Consider the following 20457-nt stretch of genomic DNA (forward strand, 5'->3'; position numbering starts at 1 on the left):
TCCTCCGGCATGACCAATGAAAACCACAGAAATGACATTATACTTGAGAATGAGCAAGCTGGACTGAGGAATGGAGACAGAAGAAAGCCAGGTCCATACCTTATACACATAAAGCTCATGAATATCATCTGAGAGTGTGGTGCCATCATCACGCATCAGCGGAGAGAATGAAAAGCCAAAGAGTTTCTTTTCCCCTTTGTCCTTTGCTGCAAGCAGAGCCAATTATTAGAAATCCTCTTATGCTCGTTACTCACACTCTTTCAAACCTTAGCAATCTGATAGCAGGGAAATGAGAAATATGCTGGTATGCATCTTCACTTAATATTCTAAGGCATTACAGGCTACCATGACCACAGCAGAAACTAAATTTCTGGTCTTGATAAGACAGGAAAGGGTTCTTTAAAGTAGTTCAGAAAGTACAAACAAAAATACCCTAAATAACATTGGACACTTCAGATACTAGGGAAAGCCAGTGTTAGATCCCAAGGATGTTTTTACAAAATTATTTTTAGTTATGTATATGCTGCAAGCACACTTGCACTCCACATGTGTATGTGAGGCCAGAAGAGGACATCAGATCCTTTGGAGCTGGAGTTACAGGTAGTTGTGAATCATCTGATGTCAGGCCCTTAAGAAGAGTAGATTGGCTCTTAACTGCTGAGCCATCTCTCTAGTCTCAAATCCCATGGTTTTGAACCACTGATTTTACAATCTAAGATAGTCATTTATATCCTATTTCTGTTTCCCCATTTTCATGCCCTTAAAACAAGAATTTCACAATTCTACTTCTAGAGAAGAATTATATTTTTTATCCTCAAGGGAATATGAAGGGAGGTTTCACTCACTGGAACAATGTCTGAACTCAAAGCGGAGATGGGAGCCCCGGAATCTGTCAATGGGAATAGGTAATTTGATAATTTCTCCCCAACGAGGACTATTACTGTGGTAGAGAACAAAGGAGTGATAGGAGCTCCTATTTGGCTCTCCTGAACCCAAGCTGATACAGTCCTGAAAAAGAGAAGCAAAAATAAGGTGTTATAGCCATAGAAGAAGCACCTGGCCCCCTGACCCCTGCACATAAGCAGCAGGAGTGCTGCTTGGTCTTCATGTAGGTCCCTCAACAACTGGAGCATGGGCTATCCCTGAATCTGTTGCCTGCCTGCGGATCCTGTTCCTCTTACTGGGCTACCTTGTCGCTCAGTGGGAGAGGATGTGCCTAGTTCAGCAGTGACTTGATGAGCTGTCGGGGGAGGGGGGCTCTCCTCAGAGGAAAAGAGGATGGGGCTGAGGTGAAGATCTTTGTGAGGTGGTACTTGGGGGGAGTGGAGGGACTGGTATTAGGATGTAAAGTGAATAATTATTTTTTTAAAAAGTACCTCAATTTCTCTCTAGTCATTAGAATATTTTATCCTATATGAAGATTGTATTTTTGCACCTGACCAGATGATAACATTTGACTTAAATTCAGTACTTTTGGAAGTAACTGTGTAGACAGTATAATTGTGCTGGGAACATCCACTCTGAGGCCCATCATGGGCCACATACATCCTAGGATAGCTATGAATGATGCCCAGTACATTTGTAGATGACAACACAATGTCAAAAGGCTGGGCATTCCTGGTGGCAGTCATAGCACGCATATTCTCCTTGGCTCAGAGGTGACCACACAAGCTGACAAGCTGGAGGAGCTGGCTGGTACATCTGCATCATCGTGGTAAGTCTCATTCTGCTGAGAAGGCAGTAAGGAGCTCCATGAGAGAAGTCATCACTCATGACACCTTATCAGACCAAGAAGAAATCCTAAGTCACGAGACAGACTGCTTTGTAATCTTCCTTAATGCCATGTTGAGCTATTTTAGGTTATCTCTGTTAACTTTCCATAAGGCAAGATCAGATTTGATCTGACTTGAGCCTTTAAACATTACTACAAAGATACAGACTTAGAACTGGTCTGCCTCTTGCCCTACAAGGAGTTTGGGGCAACAAAATTAAAGAGAGCTTACTTTCCACACATGCACGAGTGGCTGGTAACTGCTTCACTGACACTTTCTTATGTAAGCAATGGTTGTGCCTATCTCAACGGTGAGTTGAGTTTACTTCATGTTTTACAGTACACACAGATCACTGTTTTATCCCTGTAAACATTCTCCTTTACTTCTATCTGTTTTGGGAGATGATTTCAACTATTTTGCCCTTTTCCTCTGTACAGTAGAGCTAATAATTTCTGTTCTGTCTCCCTTATGGAATTTTAGCCAGTACACCAAAGTGAGGTTTGAAAAAAGCTGACCTGACACGTGCACTAGAAATGAAGCCTAACTATTTTTCACCATGGTCTTTACTATGACGGGACTGAGGAAAAAAACAGACAGCCTTAGAAATCAGTCCTCTAGGACCCAATTTTCAAGGGAGAATAACAAAGAATCCATGTGATACATTGCTGGGAATAATTTTCTAGGACTGAATCTGCCCTTTTCTGTTCTAAACTTGGCACCAACAAGAAGATATCCTCAATCCAATTACAAACATAATGCTATCTCAAATAGTAAAAAGACAAAGTAGGACTTAGTAATCACCAGAAAAAAATAGGCAGTTCTGGGCTTAGCAGAATGGACAACAGGTAACATGCAGGGCAGAACTAAGAAGAATAGGTCTAAATTGGGGTTACAGGCATGTAGATCAGACACTAGGAAGAATTAGTGTGAGGATTATATGACATTAGGAATCCTTTTCAAACCACACTGTACAAATGTGTGGTTTTTCAATGGATGAAAAAAGAAGGCAGGGAAAAGTATATGGAGCAAGTGAATTCAGTCCTGCCTTTAAGGGACAAAGATGGTCCATGGAAACAATAGCTTTCATTCTACATTACTAACAAGTCTTACCTTCAAGATTTCTCCATCTGCATAAAGTACATACATGGTTACTTCAATATTCTTTTGTACACTCTTGCCCCCTCTTTCAAAGTCCCCCTTCTCCAGTGTTAGGTACAAATCATTGCGGATATCACCTGTTGAGGGGGAAAATGCAATGTGCTCACAACTACAGACATCACAGTGCCCCAGCTGCATAGGACATCAGGCTAGCATTTGGGTCCTCAGGGCATTCCAAGCTTGGTTAATAACAATGGTCTGCCCACCAACACTGGTGCAGCAGTACTCAGGTTAGTTATGTATTCTCTAAGTCTAAATTCTAAACGTGTTTGCTGTAGCTTACTTACAAAATCCTAGCTCAGATTACTGGTGTTCAGATTGCTCAGTATCTCCCCTCCAAGATGGCTGTAGTATAAGCCCCTCAAAGAAGGAAGATTTTAAAACTTATTTTAATGATGTCTGTCTTGCTACTCATCCCTTTTCTTTCTCCTAAGAGTTTCCTTTTTTTTTTTCTTTTGCAAAAGCAAAGACCGTTTTATTCTGCAGAAGTCCAGCATACTGGGGTCTACCATCTTCCAAGATAGAGGTACTCCAGTGAGCTCACAGGTACAATTTAAAGCACATTAGGAGAATTCTGGGGAGGGGTGGATGACATCTATCTTAACTTGTCCCTATCTCTAGGGACATTCCAGAACCATTGCTGGGGTATGGAGGGCTGGACACTGTTTCTGGGGAAGTCTGGAAACTGTTGCTGACCCATTGCCCTTGCCTCAGGCCAGGTGGTGAGGTAGCTTCTGATGGCAGAGCAATTTCTGACTGGCTGCCTGAGACCTGGGGTTTTTACTTGCCTGGACTTGCCAAGTTCTTGGAAACAGAGATTGAAGCCTAGTCTCCTGAACTGCCAATTTGAAGCCTGTCATGGAGTCAGCCTAGTTTATCTCAAGATCAAAAGTTAAAGTCAGTTGATTTCTTCTATCACTCTCTACTTTGTATTTTAGATGCATTTTTAAATTATATTTATTTACATGAGGAGGGGTAATGCACTTGTGAAGGCCATATGGCAAGTTGCAGAAATTGGTTCTTTGTTGCCACCATATGACTGCCAGGAATGGAACTAATGTTATCACACAGGAAGTTCCTTTACTGCCTGAGGCATCTAGTTTTCTCTTTATAACTCTGAAAACTTCAGAGTCTGAATAAAAGAACAGACTACTTTCTTGGAGGCTTATCAAAATACGTTTATTACCTGGAGTCACAATGAGAGAAACAAATTTGGTTTTGGATAGCAAGTGAGCATCCTGGTTTGGTCAGATACAAGTGGCACTGCTGTCTTTTTTGAACCAATTGTCTCTCCCCTCTTGACTTTCAATGTGTCTTGGGCATCAAGCTCTGACCAGGTCTGTTCTATAGGGTTCTTTTGAGGTCTTCATGACTCTTCCTTCCATTCTTCAGGTCACCTTCCTATTCTAGAAGTGCAACCTAACAATCACACTTATGGACACACAAAGTTTTCAAAATAACTTGGCTTAAGTAGAGAAGAGTAGTCCATGACATATTTTTTCAGGAGCATGAAGAACTTTCTTGAGTATTGACAGCCAGCTTGTTCCTTAAGGCTCTCATGAAGGGAAAAAATACCTAAGTTCATACATGAATAGAACATATGTGGGCAGGTCTGAGGACGCCTACATCTGTAGTTTTCTCAAATTTTTTCTCTTTGGTTTGGTAGTCTGTACTTTCAATTCTGATGAATCTAGAGTATTGATCTGCTTCCTCTGTTTCAGCCTTCCTGGCATATCATTAATTGTACTGATGTGTATGGTCAGGATGGGGAAGGCAGACAAAAAAGGGAACTCAACTTCATTAGATGTCATTGTCTGGTAACAGGCTGAACAGAATTAGTCCTGGGTGTATTGAAAGCCCCTAACATCTAAAATTCAAATGAACTGAGAAATTTACTACTGACTATTGTTACTATCAAGGAATGAGTCAGAACTGATGACACATGGAACTTTTAATAACTGAAACTACCTCTAACAAAAGCCTTGTAGTTGGACATTAGCTTTCCTGTGAGATTTAAGTAATAATTCAGTTTTTAAAATAACTTAGTATTCACTGATAATATAGTTTTAATGTCTAAATCTAAAGATTAGGTGTTTGGTTTACCCTGGTTTTCAGTTTCCGGTAGTTATTTTCGAGACAGTCCACATGGCTCTTAAAAGCAGGAATCTGCTGGCTACTTGAAATGTTCCTCAACACATATACACTATTCGCCTCTATGGTTCTATATGTAGGTTAACAATAAACGTACTCTGGCATCAAATGTTTTCAAACTTAGCAATAACAATACAGAATGCTAACACAAAAGCTGATCTTACCTTGCAGACTGTTAATGACAACTGTGTGCTTTTATTTAATGAGCTGGTAGTTTTTGAGCAGGATATTTTATGTGAAAGTGCTAGCAATTTTAAAATAAGGAGCTAAGGTAGATACTCTTTCTGTTTTTACTCTTTTTTGTAACAGTACCTTTGTGATACCCTTCAAAGGTTTTAATGCAAGTACTGCCCTCTGAGGTACAGTCTCAAGCAGCTTGATTTAACAATGTCCCTGGTTGCTCTTTATTTAAAGAATAGACATGCTAGACCAGAGATAATCTCAGAAAGGTATCAGACTGATTATGGGTTATAATTTTGCAAATTATATCTCATTTTAAAAAATGACACCCTGTGAAGGTTAATGTTGCCAGAAGTTGTATCAGGTTTCATGTCAAAAGGTCTCATTGGTATCACTAAGAACACGCTCTCCTCTAATTGTCTTAGAATTAGGAGAAAACCTAAAAAGCAGGTGTGAGCAGCCAAAGTACAAATTCCAGGTGCTCTCCCACGGTTCTCCCACTCTCCACTTGTTCCCCAAGGCACTATGTATGTTCCCAAAACCCATCAATGAAATCATGCATCAAGGTTAAAGCACTGTCTTCAGGAAAAAAATTCACTCATTGATTGCAAGAAACTATTTTTCCAGGGAGGGAAGATGACAGACACTTTGTATTGAAAATGGGCAAGAGAAGGTTTGAGTGCTAGTTTTGAATGTTTGTCTGCAAGTGCCTTCCTGATTGTATTTTAATCACCTACAAAGCATGTTAAAAGATGGATTCCTAGCATCTACCCATTGGGATTATAGTGGGTCTTGTGTACATATATTTATAAAAATATCACTAGATGAATTTAATATTCTTCCTAATTTATACCATGGTGACTCGCTGAGAGGGCAGTGATAAAGTTTTCTTAGGAGCAAAGGCCTAGCAGCCCTTGGGCAGGCAGTTTGGAGAGTGCTAGGAAGGTGAGGTTTTTATGCAGAATGTTGCAGTGCAGAGAGTTGCCCTCCTAATGGGATGTCCTAATTTAGGAATGGAGCTGGGCATCCCCACCTCTCTTTGCTAGGTACTCTCTATTTTCTAAAGATGGTAGAGGACTTCATGTTTTATTTCTCTGAGAGTTTAGTGCTTGGGTGCCATGCAACATTGTTTCTGGTCTGCATATGAATTAATTGGGTTCATTCCTGTAAGAGGGTCTCAGAATAAATTGGCTCCTCTTCTTTCACAGCTCTTATAATAGCCAGTGTCAGCTGCTGGTATAGCAGCAGGTCAAGGAACTTGTTACTTAACAGAAGGCAGGGGTAGGCAAGCTTCCAATACAGATCTGATAGTATTTTAGATATGGTGGGTCTGTTGCATATTGTGTTTTCATAATCCTTTATTATGTTAAAAAATTCTCAAGAAGAAAGATCTAGTTCAAGACCAATCTACATTATACAGAGAGAAACTGTCAGACAAATACAAACATTTTTGGCTGGCAAGTGTGCAAAAAACAAAAGGACTTCTGGCTAGATTTGGCTCAGGAGACTAGAGTGAGTGTGAAGTATGTATATTTAACTTCTACTATATATTTAAAAATATCCAGATTTCTGTGAACCTACAGAAACAATTTCTGGAAGTAAAGGTTTGAACCTGAGGCCACATTATCACGATAGGAACTGGCCTGAAATACTTCTTATAAAGGAGGAGTTCTGAGAAGGCAACAGTGCTGTTCAGTCTCCAGAAAGATTAGCGGGTAGGGGAGTACTCTGACAGTCTGGCCTCCCAAAATGTGCACTCTAGTAACTCCGGAGAAACACCGCATTGCCATTTACAATTTGTTTCTTCTAGTAGTCTCCTTACTGGTAACAGAATCTCTGTCTAGTTCTATACTAGAACACTCTGCTAGCCGGACGGTCTCTTGTTAATACTGAGCTTGCTCAGCAGTTTTGGGTTCTGTGGATGACATCGCTCTGGCCTCTCTGCAATTCCATCCTGGTAGGAATGATTCATGAGGACCAGACAGATCTGTATTTATGAACTGATTCATATTTTGTACTATAGAGATATGGCCAAAGCCTAATCAGGTAAATACTAACCATGGTCCCATGAACACATCTGTAGCAAATCAATCTAACACAGGTCTTGTGGATTATCCTTCCCCAAAAATCATGTTTGTATGTGCTTGCCCTTTTTATGAAATATGTCTTAGCATAACTAAAGAGAAAACATTTTTGCTTTTCTGATTGTATGGCTCAGAATAAAAACTACTCATTTTCTTTTTAATTGAAGTAACACATCATGTCTCATTTAAAAGTTCTTTCCTCGGGGCTGGGGATTTAGCTCAGTGGTAGAGCGCTTACCTAGGAAGCGCAAGGCCCTGGGTTCGGTCCCCAGCTCCGAGAAAAAAAAAAAGGAAAAAAAAAGTTCTTTCTTCTATCTACACACTGCAAATTTAAGATATTTTTAAATGTCCTCAGATCTTAATAAACAACCAAAAACATATATGGTGTTTTAGATTAGGCTGGTAGCTTCTCCTTTAGTTTTTGTCAGTTACCCAGGAAAGTGAGACTGATGAAGGATTAATAATGTCCATGACACCCCACCCCAGGATCACGACATTCCATGAGACAATGGTGATGGGAACAAGGCAGGCAATAAGCAGTCAGGACACAAAATCAAGAACTTACACCCAACTATCTTCATCTCTGCATCAGAAAGAAAGGGGCGAGAATGAGGGGACAGCACAGAGAAAAACAGGAACAAGTAAGACAAACAGGAAGAGAAAGAAACATCACTTGTAGGTCAGTGATGAAACATGCACTTTTTATTAAGGATCAAAGAAAATGACAAGAGTGTATTTACAGCACAAAGGCAAAAATCAGAGGGTTCTTAAGAGGCCTGGTGAGTGTGTATAGCTGTTCTCTAATGCGCAAGCAGGAACGAACCACCCATGTCCAATGCAGGGCACTTTCTAAATTATGGTACACTCTCTCTTTTAGTTTAGATTTAAATTTCATTTATTGTTATTGTTAGTGTGTATGCAAGTATGATGTGTGTATGAGTATAGGTTTATGGGAGCTCTGATATAAGTGTAGAGGTCAGAGGACAAATTTCAGGAGCTAGTTACATCGTAGGTTCTGGGGATCAAACTCAGACTTACACAGCAAGTACTTTTACTCTATTAACCATCTGGGTAGTCCTAAAACATGGTTCTTTCAAAACACACACACACACACACACACACACACACACACACACACACACACACTCTTATGTCTTTGAAGCCCACATGAGGAAGTCAGATCCCAAGAAGCTGAGGTTACAGTATTTGTGACCCACACAATAGGAGAACTGGGAACTGAACTCTGGCATTCTGCAAGAGCAGTGAATAATCTTAACCACTGAGCCATCTCTCAGTCCTAAGATATGATTCTTAAAGAAGTTCCCAAACCAGTACCTAAGAGCTGGTAAGAAAGCCAAACTGCTAGGCCCTGACTCAAAAAATCAGAAGCTATTGAGGTGGCTACAATAATCTATTTTTCTAAGTCCTGCAAGTAATTCTGATTCACATTAACATCAGAGAACCACTGCTTTAGGGGAAGACTTATTCTAGTTAGAACAAGATAGTAATTCATAAGTAGACTTTTATATTAAGATAGAAAACCAACTAAATTGAAACTTGACCCATATCAACTAGAGACTAAATACCCTAAGAAATTTAAGGCTTTGAAAACAGGTTAAACCACTGTACTTCTCACAGAACCATAGAAAAATTTTGGAATTCCATTAACCCCAACACACAGGTTTTCCAGGAAAAATGAAAGAGGCTACAGAAGGTGTTGGCACACTGCTACTGGCTTAAGTGTGGTCTAGAGGAAGGGTACAGTAGCTTCTTCAACAGGATATTTTGAAGCAGGTTACAATATATTGGCTGACAAGAGTTCTCTGTGGCATTACAGTGGCTAAATGCTGACCCAGGAATCATGGGGAATGACATGCATATCTGCTTGTTCCCCTGGAATATCTGTTCTAACCCAGTCTTTCTTACTCATCTTTTTAAAACATAGAGGACTAAGGGTGTGTTATAGAGCCATTAGTTTTTGTACTGGATAAAAATAATCTTGAAGAAAGGAGAAAACAAAAAATATTGTGATTAACCAATAAAAGGTTTTATGTGGTTAGTTTAAAATAAATGAAGTGATGGCTTGGTTAGTTCAATGCTACTTGCATAAATATGAGGGCCTAAGTTCAGATCCCCAGTACCATGTACAAAGTCAAATATAACAGCATGTATCTGTAACTCTAGCATGTGAGAGCATGGAGACATAAGAGGCTTGACTAGCTAGTCTAGCCAATTAGTGAGTTCTAGGATCAGTGAGAAGCCTTGTCTCCAAAAGATAGTGTCAGAAAACATTTAGTGTTAACCTTTGGCTTCTATGTCACACACACACACACACACACACACACACACACACACACACACTCACTCACTCACTCATTCACACACTCACTCATTCACACACTCACACACACTCACACACACCAACATATGAATACAAACACACACTTGCACACTTACACAAAGAACAAACTATGAGTTACATATGGTAGAGCCGACCTCAAATAGCAGCATTTGGGAGGTAGAGGCAAAAGGATCAAAAGTTCAAGGCCAGCCTCACCTATACTCACTTATGTAAGGAGCACAAAGCCTTCATTTCTTAATCAGTCAAGGCTAAAATTCCCATATCTATTAGTTCTTTTATGATACAACATGGCATTTTCTGTTTGGCATGCCTTTTTTCAGGGCTTTCAGGGCAATGTTTCTCAGAATCTCTGCAGTATCACCGTTGCCTCTCACTCTTTAAAGAGGCAGAAGCAGAGTTAGAAGGCTTAGTCAGGGACTCAGCTGTGGTACACAGGAGGTCTTCTGCTTTCAACAGCCACCTGACGTGTGTATAAACTCTCATGGAAAGCAATGAAAAGATGTCAGAAAGACCATTTTAGAAGTGACATGTGAGATACCTGTGCCTAGAGTCTGGCTTAACTCCCCCTGTGCAGCTCTAGCAACATGTTTTGACAGGGATCTATCTGGGCCAGCCCGACAAAAATAGACTTCTCCATATGAGTATCTGGTAGTTTCTGCCAAATGCTGGGTACTTTAAAATAAGGATCACAGCTTACGAGTAATTCTAATTTTTCATTTACTATAATTTCTCAGACTTTAGTGTTGATAAGCTCAGTTACTGACATAGTTTCTTTTCTGTTCTTGTGCCATGTGTCCATGTGTCAAGAAGATAAAACTGCAACTTCTTGTAAGTTGGCCAGCACTCGGAAGCAGAGGGACTGTTGCAATCCAGGTGCAATATTCTCTTAGAAGAAGGGTGCCCCAGTTTCAGAAGGAAGGATGGCTAGGACTTATAACTCTCTCCAAGGCTTTTCTTCCTACAGTCACTGTTCCTAAGACAGACTGACCACAATACCTAAACACATGAGTGCACACACTCATGGGCGCACACACGTACATGCACACACATGTACACACATACACCCAAGTGTATACATATACATACACATGGAACTGCTTGACAGAGAAGCACTCTAATTGCTGCCTGAACTATCCCTATAATTTTAACTGGAGTTTATTTCTTTCCAAATTCTGGTTAGTAAGTTTCAATTCCAGAAGCGATTAGGATATTAATGTCCAAATAGTCTACAAAAAACTTAGAAGAAAGGAAGGACTTAAAGAACTCATATGATTCCACAGTTAGCATCTCAGTTATCTAATTTTGAAAGGTCATTAGGTCAATTTTTGTAAGCCTCTATTCTTTCTAAACCATGGTTGCAAAGCTAGAGACTGTTGTTTGGGCTTTTCTTTCCCTGATTATGGGGTATAGGCAGGTCTGAAGAATGGGATCAGGAAAAGTATAGGAAAAACTTCCAATGGAATACTCACCTGTACAATAGGCAGATGGAGGCCCTTCATAAGCATGAAGTCTCCTAGCACTTAGCAATAAACATAATTGGCCTAGCTGGCCTAAATTTGCTATCGAAAGAGCCCCTGTGTTCATCAGTAGGAAGTAAAGGCTGTGCACAGCAGCTTGCTCTGCACTCACAGTGTCCATGGGGAGAGAATGAAAGCCATATAAAAGAAATCTGAGCAAGATGGAGTAGCTGAAAGGCAGCAGAACACACTGTGTGGGCCTTCTTTATGCTTAAGTCATACTCTTCTTTGGGAGAATATTGGCAAATGTTCCCAATGAGAGGATGACTGAAGAAGCAGGAAGAACTAACAGATGACCTCCAGAATAGTGACAATTTAGTCCATCCTGATCTGGTTTTTCTCAGCAAAACAAGCCTTGTACAAGGAATTAAAACTCAGCTGAGGGTAGGTCTGCCTCTCCTAAACTATATTCAGACAACCAGGTATCTGTCTGTTCTGAGACCCCCATTCCTTCACATCTTCTTGATTATCAAACTGCCTGCCATCAATCTCTACCCAGCTCTTTCCCATCTAACAGCTGCTTCACCTCTAGTAGTTTACTTGGATCTATCTACCTCAGTCCACCTAGTAGAAAGCATGTGCCTAGTATTTGCCTATGGACTTCCATAGAAATACTGAGAAATGACCAGGCAGGAATATGTGGAGTACTGAAATCTATATATACTATTCATGTGATCTATTTTTTGTTACATTAAAATGTACTTGTAATTCCTATACAAATGACAGTCTCTGATAGTGCAGGCACATATTTTGATAAATTCTTCCCCTTAAGCAGGAAATTCTTACAAAGTAATCCTTAACTAGGGAATGTGATGGAAGAGGTGGTTACAAAACACATCTCTATGAAGAAATTTCATGTTGATTCTCTTATCACCAAGACTCCCCAAGCCTATCTGCTGAACTGTCATACTGCCCCGAGGAACATGGTGTGGGGGCTTCTGGTAAGAACAAATGCTTATAAGACCCAGAGGTCTACTGCTAGAAACGACACTCAGCTACCTGACTTGGAAGGCAGAGACTTTGATGACTGTGTAGCTCACCTGAATGGCTTACCACCTGCTTAAGAAAGGAGCACTAAACTCCATCCTGCTAATAATGCACCTTCCTTCCCATCCCCAAGTAGTTCTGCCTACCTGGCATGATAACATCAGGGAATCCCAATTTTCTTGTAATTGCTAGTCCTCTATTAAATATCATGGGATTTTCTCTCCGGATCTGTTCCATGTCACCACGAAAAAGCTGTAGAGAAATAATAAGACCTACAAAAAGAAAACATTTTCTTATTCAGACTGCCCAGTGAACATTACTAAAAAAGACACCAATTTTGGTCTCTTTTTCATCTCTCCTGCCACAGTGCTAGAGATAGAACTTAAGATTACATCTTGGGCAAGCACATTATCATTAATCTATACCATTGCCCTGAAAGTTTTCTTAGAAAAATAATCAAAGTAGAAAATATTACTTATTTTGAAGCACAAATAGAAAGCTATAAAATTAAGGTGATCTCAACATCACACAAAATGAGTCCATTAAACACAGACTAGTCTAAAGTCATAGAGACTGAGCTGCCTCCTTCCTGCTCTTCAGCATCCTGCCTAGGGACTGCCAGGCTCCTACAAAATTTGGGATGTTGTAGATGAACAATGCAAGTTGTGCACTCAGGGCACAATGTAGACAAACTGCAAGGCCCTAGGTTCAACATCCAAGGCTGCCAAATGATAATAATAAAACCATGAAAAAAGTTCTCAGGACACACATACTACAGATTTTAGAGAAATTAATTGGTCAGCAGTGAAGGTCTCAACCTTCGTAGCTGCCGATATGAATCTCCTTTGCCGGCCCTCCCACCTGGGAAGTATCTTTCAACAAGAAAAAAATGCCAGACTTTGTGGAGATTTTATACTGTTATGTAAAACAAATTTTTAATTTTCAACAGGTGCTATGAAGATTAAAACAGAATTTATATAAAAGAGGTTATGAAATGATTTGAAGGTAGAAACTCAGGGAAAAAACCATTCTATATAAATTGGATCTACAACAGTATATAAAAGTGCTTAGGCTTTTAAGTAGTAGTTCTAATTTAATAATGAGTGTTGAACTTAGAAAACAATCTACAGTGTAAAATTTCACCGAGGTCCATATATAAATTACTTAAACACAGGTTGAGAGGAAGGTAAAAGAAATGAAGTTGATTAAGAGGAAAGCTGCTTTGAAAGACTTTCTTCCTGGTTCCAGACTCTTCACTAACTCATTACTGTCAGGCTTTCTTCATGATACTGAGATCCAACAGGAACAGAAAAAAAAACTGAGACTGATATTTGTCTTTTTGTTAAAGAAAACAGACTTTGAAATGTTACAAACCTTAAAACACTTTACTCACTGGACTGGAGTTGAAGTTAGCAAAGTGTATAGAGGTCATTATTAAAAAGGTCAAACTGTATTTTAGTCAGCAGATACTAAAATGTCTTAAATGACTATATGAAGAACTACAACTAGAAATTTCCTAGGAAGGAAACAATGTGGATAGGAAATTTAACTTTACACAGCACAATCAATCAATACCAACCACCGCAGTGTAACATTAGCACTTTACAAATGCAACACCAAATTTTCTAGCCAAAGAAATACATCACCATGGCTGGCACTGGGGGCAGAGTACTTGGTACTTGACTTTCGGATGATGTTCTCATGAATCTGGGTCCATTCACTCTCGTTGTTACATCTGTAACAGAAGGACACATCTTATGGCTCATAAAAAATAGGGTACAGAGCTTAACAGAGACTACTCAACGGAAGAATCTCAAATGCCAAGAAGCACTTAAAGACATGTTCAATGTCTGTAGTCTTTAGGAAACTGCAAATCAAAATAACCCTGAGATCCATCTTATACACATCAGAATGGCTAAGATCAAAAACTCAAGAGTCAGCCCATGCTGCCAAGGATGTAGAACAAGGTGAACACTCCTCCATTGCTGATGGGAGTGCAAACTTGTACAACTACTCTGGAAATCAATCTGGCTATTTCTCAGAAAATTGAAAACAGTTCTACCTAAAAAACTCCAACTATACCACTCCTGGCCATATACCTAAAAGATGCTCCACCATACTACAAGGACATGTGGTCCACTATGTTATGGCAGCTTTACTCATAATAGCCAGAAGCTGGAAACAACTCAGATGTCTCTCAGTTGAAAAATGGACACAGAAATTGTGGTTCATTCACACAGTGGAATATTATTTAGCTATTAAAAACAAAGACATTATAAGTGTTGTAGGCAAATGAAAGAAGCTAGAAAATATTCTGAGTGAGGTAACCGAGACCCAAAAGGATATGCATGTATGTCCTCACTGATAAGTGGACATTAGCCATAAAATACAGGTACTATGCTACATGCCACAGCCCCAAAGAAGCTAAACAAGAAGTAAGGCCCAAGCAAGGATGCTTGATCTCACTTAGGAAAATAAAATAGTCATAGGAGGCAGATGGAGAAAGGGATCTAGGTGGGAGAGGAGATGGGAAGGGGATGGGAGGGATACAGGATCAGGTATGGGGCGAGTCAGGAGAATGAATGGAAATCTGCAGCTGGGGTGGGAATCATTGCTAGGCTGTGCCAGAGACCTGGGATGGGGGAGGCTCTAAGAAATCAATGGGAGTGATTGTAGCTGAGACTCATAGCAGTGGGGATAAGGAATCTGAAGAGGCGACCTCCTGTAAACAGGCAGGATGCCCAGCAAAGAGATAAGGACATCAATTTACCTACAAAACTTTGAACCATAATTTGTCTACAAGTAACTCAGGGACAAAGATGGAGCAGAGACTGAGGAAACATCCAACCAACACTCAAAACAACTTGAGACTCATCCCATGGGCAAGCACCACTCCTGACACTATTAGTGATATTCTGTTATGCTTGCAGACAGAAGTCTAGCATAACTGTCCTCTAAGAGGCTCCACCCAGCAGCTGACTGAAACAGATGCAGAGACTCCTAGCCAAATGCTGGATAGAGCTCAGAACTCTTATGGAGGGAAGAGGACTGATGGCCTCAAAGGGAATAAGAATTCCACAGGAAGACCAACAGAGTCAACAAACCTGAACCGTTGGGGGGATCTCAAAGACTGAACCAACAGCATACAAGCTGGACCTAGAACTCCCATACATATATAGTAGATGTGTAGCTCAGTCTTTATGTGGGTCCCCCAATAACTGGAGCAGGAACTGTCCCTAATGCTGTTGCCTGTCTGTGGAATCCATTCCCCTAACCAGGCTATTTTGTCTAGCCTCAATGGTTGAGGATGGACCTACCCATGCAGAAACTTGATGTGCCATGGAATGGGGGATATCTGGGGGGCGGAGACCTCAACCCACTCAGAGAAGAGGAGGGAGACATGGGGGAGGGACTGTGTGAGGTTGGCTCCAGGGGGCAGTGATTGGGATGTAAAGTGAATAAATAACTAAATTAATTTTAAAAAGAAGATTCAAACCATCTGGTATAGTGGCCCAATGTGTACTAATAAATTTGAAGAGAAAGAAATTTCTTACTCTCATGCAGAAACAAGCATATTTTACAATTAGATAAAGCTCTTTTATTGTTAAATATTAAAGATTGATACTTTGGTGCAGAATTCTATCAAACCTTCATAGAAGACCTCATACCAATATTATCCAAACTATTCCACAAAATTGAAACAGATGGAGCCCTACCGAATTCCTTCTACGAAGCCACAATTACTCTTATACCTAAACCACACAAAGACACAACAAAGAAAGAGAACTTCAGACCAATTTCCCTTATGAATATCGACGCAAAAATACTCAATAAAATTCTGGCAAACCGAATTCAAGAGCACATCAAAACAATCATCCACCATGATCAAGTAGGCTTCATCCCAGGCATGCAGGGATGGTTTAATATAAGGAAAACCATCAACGTGATCCATTATATAAACAAACTGAAAGAACAGAACCACATGATCATTTCATTAGATGCTGAGAAAGCATTTGACAAAATTCAACACCCCTTCATGATAAAAGTCCTGGAAAGAATAGGAATTCAAGGCCCATACCTAAACATAGTAAAAGCCATATACAGCAAACCAGTTGCTAACATTAAACTAAATGGAGAGAAACTTGAAGCAATCCCACTAAAATCAGGGACTAGACAAGGCTGCCCACTCTCTCCCTACTTATTCAATATAGTTCTTGAAGTTCTAGCCAGAGCAATCAGACAACAAAAGGAGATCAAGGGGATACAGATCGGAAAAGAAGAGGTCAAAATATCACTATTTGCAGATGACATGATAGTATATTTAAGTGATCCCAAAAGTTCCACCAGAGAACTACTAAAGCTGATAAACAACTTCAGCAAAGTGGCAGGGTATAAAATTAACTCAAATAAATCAGTTGCCTTCCTCTATACAAAAGAGAAACAAGCCGAGAAAGAAATTAGGGAAACGACACCCTTCATAATAGACCCAAATAATATAAAGTACCTCGGTGTGACTTTAACCAAGCAAGTAAAAGATCTGTACAATAAGAACTTCAAGACACTGAGGAAAGAAATTGAAGAAGACCTCAGAAGATGGAAAGATCTCCCATGCTCATGGATTGGCAGGATTAATATGGTAAAAATGGCCATTTTACCAAAAGCAATCTACAGATTCAATGCAATCCCCATCAAAATACCAATCCAATTCTTCAAAGAGTTAGACAGAACAATTTGCAAATTCATCTGGAATAACAAAAAACCCAGGATAGCTAAAGCTATCCTCAACAATAAAAGGACTTCAGGGGGAATCACTATCCCTGAACTCAAGCAGTATTACAGAGCAATAGTGATAAAAACTGCATGGTATTGGTACAGAGACAGACAGATAGACCAATGGAATAGAATTGAAGACCCAGAAATGAACCCACACACCTATGGTCACTTGATTTTTGACAAAGGAGCCAAAACCATCCAATGGAAAAAAGATAGCATTTTCAGCAAATGGTGCTGGTTCAACTGGAGGGCAACATGTAGAAGAATGCAGATCGATCCATCCTTATCACCCTGTACAAAGCTTAAGTCCAAGTGGATCAAGGACCTCCACATCAAACCAGACACACTCAAACTAATAGAAGAAAAACCAGGGAAGCATCTGGAACACATGGGCACTGGAAAAAATTTCCTGAACAAAACACCAATGGCTTATGCTCTAAGATCAAGAATCGACAAATGGGATCTCATAAAACTGCAAAGCTTCTGTAAGGCAAAGGACACTGTGGTTAGGACAAAACGGCAACCAACAGATTGGGAAAAGATCTTTACCAATCCTACAACAGATAGAGGCCTTATTTCCAAAATATACAAAGAACTCAAGAAGTTAGACCGCAGGGAAACAAATAACCCTATTAAAAAATGGGGTTCAGAGCTAAACAAAGAATTCACAGCTGAGGAATGCCGAATGGCGGAGAAACACCTAAAGAAATGTTCAACATCTTTAGTCATAAGGGAAATGCAAATCAAAACAACCCTGAGATTTCACCTCACACCAGTGCGATTGGCTAAGATCAAAAACTCAGGTGACAGCAGATGCTGGCGAGGATGTGGAGAAAGAGGAACACTCCTCCATTGTTGGTGGGATTGCAGACTGGTAAAACCATTCTGGAAATCAGTGTGGAGGTTCCTCAGAAAATTGGACATTGAACTGCCTGAGGATCCAGCTATACCTCTCTTGGGCATATACCCAAAAGATGCCTCAACATATAAAAGAGACACGTGCTCCACTATGTTCATCGCAGCCTTATTTATAATAGCCAGAAAATGGAAAGAACCCAGATGCCCTTCAACAGAGGAATGGATACAGAAAATGTGGTACATCCACACAATGGAATATTACTCAGCTATCAAAAACAATGACTTTATGAAATTCGTGGGCAAATGGTTGGAACTGGAAAATATCATCCTGAGTGAGCTAACCCACTCACAGAAAGACATACATGGTATGCACTCATTGATAAGTGGCTATTAGCCCAAATGCTTGAATTACCCTAGATCCCTAGAACAAACGAAACTCAAGACGGATGATCAAAATGTGAATGCTTCACTCCTTCTTTAAATGAGGAAAAAGAATACCCTTGGCAGGGAAGGGAGAGGCAAAGATTAAAACAGAGACTGAAGGAACACCCATTCAGAGCCTGCCCCACAGGTGGCCCATACATATACAGCCACCCAATTAGACAAGATGGATGAAGCAAAGAAGTGCAGACCGACAGGAGCCGGATGTAGATCGCTCCTGAGAGACACAGCCAGAATACAGCAAATACAGAGGCGAATGCCAGCAGCAAACCACTGAACTGAGAATAGGTCCCCTATTGAAGGAATCAGAGAAAGAACTGGAAGAGCTTGAAGGGGCTCGAGACCCCAAAAGTACAACAATGCCAAGCAACCAGAGCTTCCAGGGACTAAGCCACTACCTAAAGACTATACATGGACTGACCCTGGACTCTGACCCCATAGGTAGCAATGAATATCCTAGTAAGAGCACCAGTGGAAGGGGAAGCCCTGGGTCCTGCTAAGACTGAACCCCCAGTGAACTAGTCTATGGGGGGAGGGCGGCAATGGGGGGAGGGTTGGGAGGGGAACACCCATAAGGAAGGGGAGGGGGGAGGGGGATGTTTGCCCGGAAACCGGGAAAGGGAGTAACACTCGAAATGTATATAAGAAATACTCAAGTTAATAAAAAAAAAAAAAGATTGATACTTTGGGAAACAGTAGAAACGAAAATGAACCCTCGCATATATGTAATAAGAATATGCATATTAATATATAACATATGTAAATATATAAAACTTTGAAACTTTAAAATGAATGCTTGCGAGGGGCTGGGGATTTAGCTCAGTGGTAGAGCGCTTGCCTAGGAAGCGCAAGGCCCTGGGTTCGGTCCCCAGCTCCGGGGAAAAAAAAGAACAAAAAAAAAAAATGAATGCTTGCTAGATGCATATACATAAACATCATATAATATATAATATGTATATAATATACATACATACATACATACATACATACATACATACATACATACATACGTACGTTTTTGGGGGTGCTAAGAATCAAACCCAAGGCCTCATGCTACTAAACACATTTTTGGCCCTGAGCTACATCACCAGGTATACATATTTTTTTTTGAGAGGGAAAAATACTGTCATCTTTAAAGTAGAATAAGTTCTCTTTTCTAACTCTACAAATGCGCGCGCGCACGCACACAACACACACACACACACCTCACAGAGAGACAGAGACAGACAGAGACATATACACACAGAAACAGAGAGATAAAATTCCTGATAAGAAATGTTTCTCTCAACAAATACTAATGCTTAAAACATCCATGTCGTTAGCTTTTATTTCTTTACCATATGAATCATTAATGTGGTATATTTAACAGTTGAGGTGACAATTTGTATAAGTCAGTAATTGAACACTCAAACCTAACAGGTGAGCTGCATTTCTAGCCAAAATGGTTTGTCTGTTAAGGGTTATATCCTGGTGGCACTTTATTACTAGATGGTCCAAATGTGACTGCTTCCTGAAACAATGTTATCAGATATCCCTTTACAATTTATATTTAAGCCTCGAAATGTCCATGTAAGAAAAAAGGGACCAATGATGTTTTAGTGGATAATATGGAACTTTAGATACTGATCAGTACAGGTTAGTGGAGCCTCCCTTGAGTGAGTCAGGTGAGCAGCAGCAGGTCCAAGAGACTCAGTAAAATTATTAACAGAAAAGCAAAACAATGTCATGCTTTACTTTTACTAAAATAAGAGCTTAAAGATTTTTTTTTTTAGATCAGTCCCACTCCCGCCTCTTCCCTCCCTGTAGAGTTTCCTAGTATTCACATAATCCTTGCAAGAATAAAAACATCCAGGCCTCATTTATTTTATTTAGAAAAGTGATATGCCAAAAGTGCAATCCATCTGCCAGTTTGAACAATTAGCTTCTCTGTTCTGTGTGGCATTTTTTTCCCTCAACACTTTTTATTCTGGAGTAAGCATCTGTTGTTATCCAGTTGTCATTATACTAGCCCTAGTGGGGATGAATTCTTTCGGAGGTCAAGCAATGTAGACACCATTTCAACCGTATGAGACAATGAGAAGCTTGTGAGAATAGTGGCTGAGGAACTCATGGTCTAGGGATGGAAAGCTTAACAGATATGCTGGACTCCTGAACATCTGAGAACTTGTACGTTC

The 20457-nt window shown here is 40.1% G+C and overlaps 1 protein-coding gene across 15 annotated transcripts in view; it reads right to left on the reverse strand.

The window, feature by feature from the left end:
- The window catches only part of Dock3 (dedicator of cyto-kinesis 3), a 351061-nt gene that overhangs the window by 118360 nt on the left and 212244 nt on the right, over positions 1-20457 (reverse strand). For 12 of the 15 annotated variants that reach the window (XM_039081583.2, XM_039081582.2, XM_063265626.1 and 9 more), the window contains 6 exons: positions 13858-13946; positions 12358-12483; positions 7911-7928; positions 2883-3007; positions 846-1008; positions 100-206 (listed from right to left, as the gene is read on the reverse strand). In XM_039081583.2, coding sequence (XP_038937511.1) covers positions 100-206; positions 846-1008; positions 2883-3007; positions 7911-7928; positions 12358-12483; positions 13858-13946 — 628 coding nt within the window. The remainder of the gene's footprint in view (positions 1-99; positions 207-845; positions 1009-2882; positions 3008-7910; positions 7929-12357; positions 12484-13857; positions 13947-20457) is intronic. The other 3 variants (XM_006243867.5, XM_006243865.5, NM_001108184.2) reach the window with 1 other exon arrangement.

Source organism: Rattus norvegicus, chromosome 8 (genome assembly GCF_036323735.1).
Source record: "Rattus norvegicus strain BN/NHsdMcwi chromosome 8, GRCr8, whole genome shotgun sequence".
In the NCBI taxonomy this organism is placed as follows: domain Eukaryota; kingdom Metazoa; phylum Chordata; class Mammalia; order Rodentia; family Muridae; genus Rattus; species Rattus norvegicus.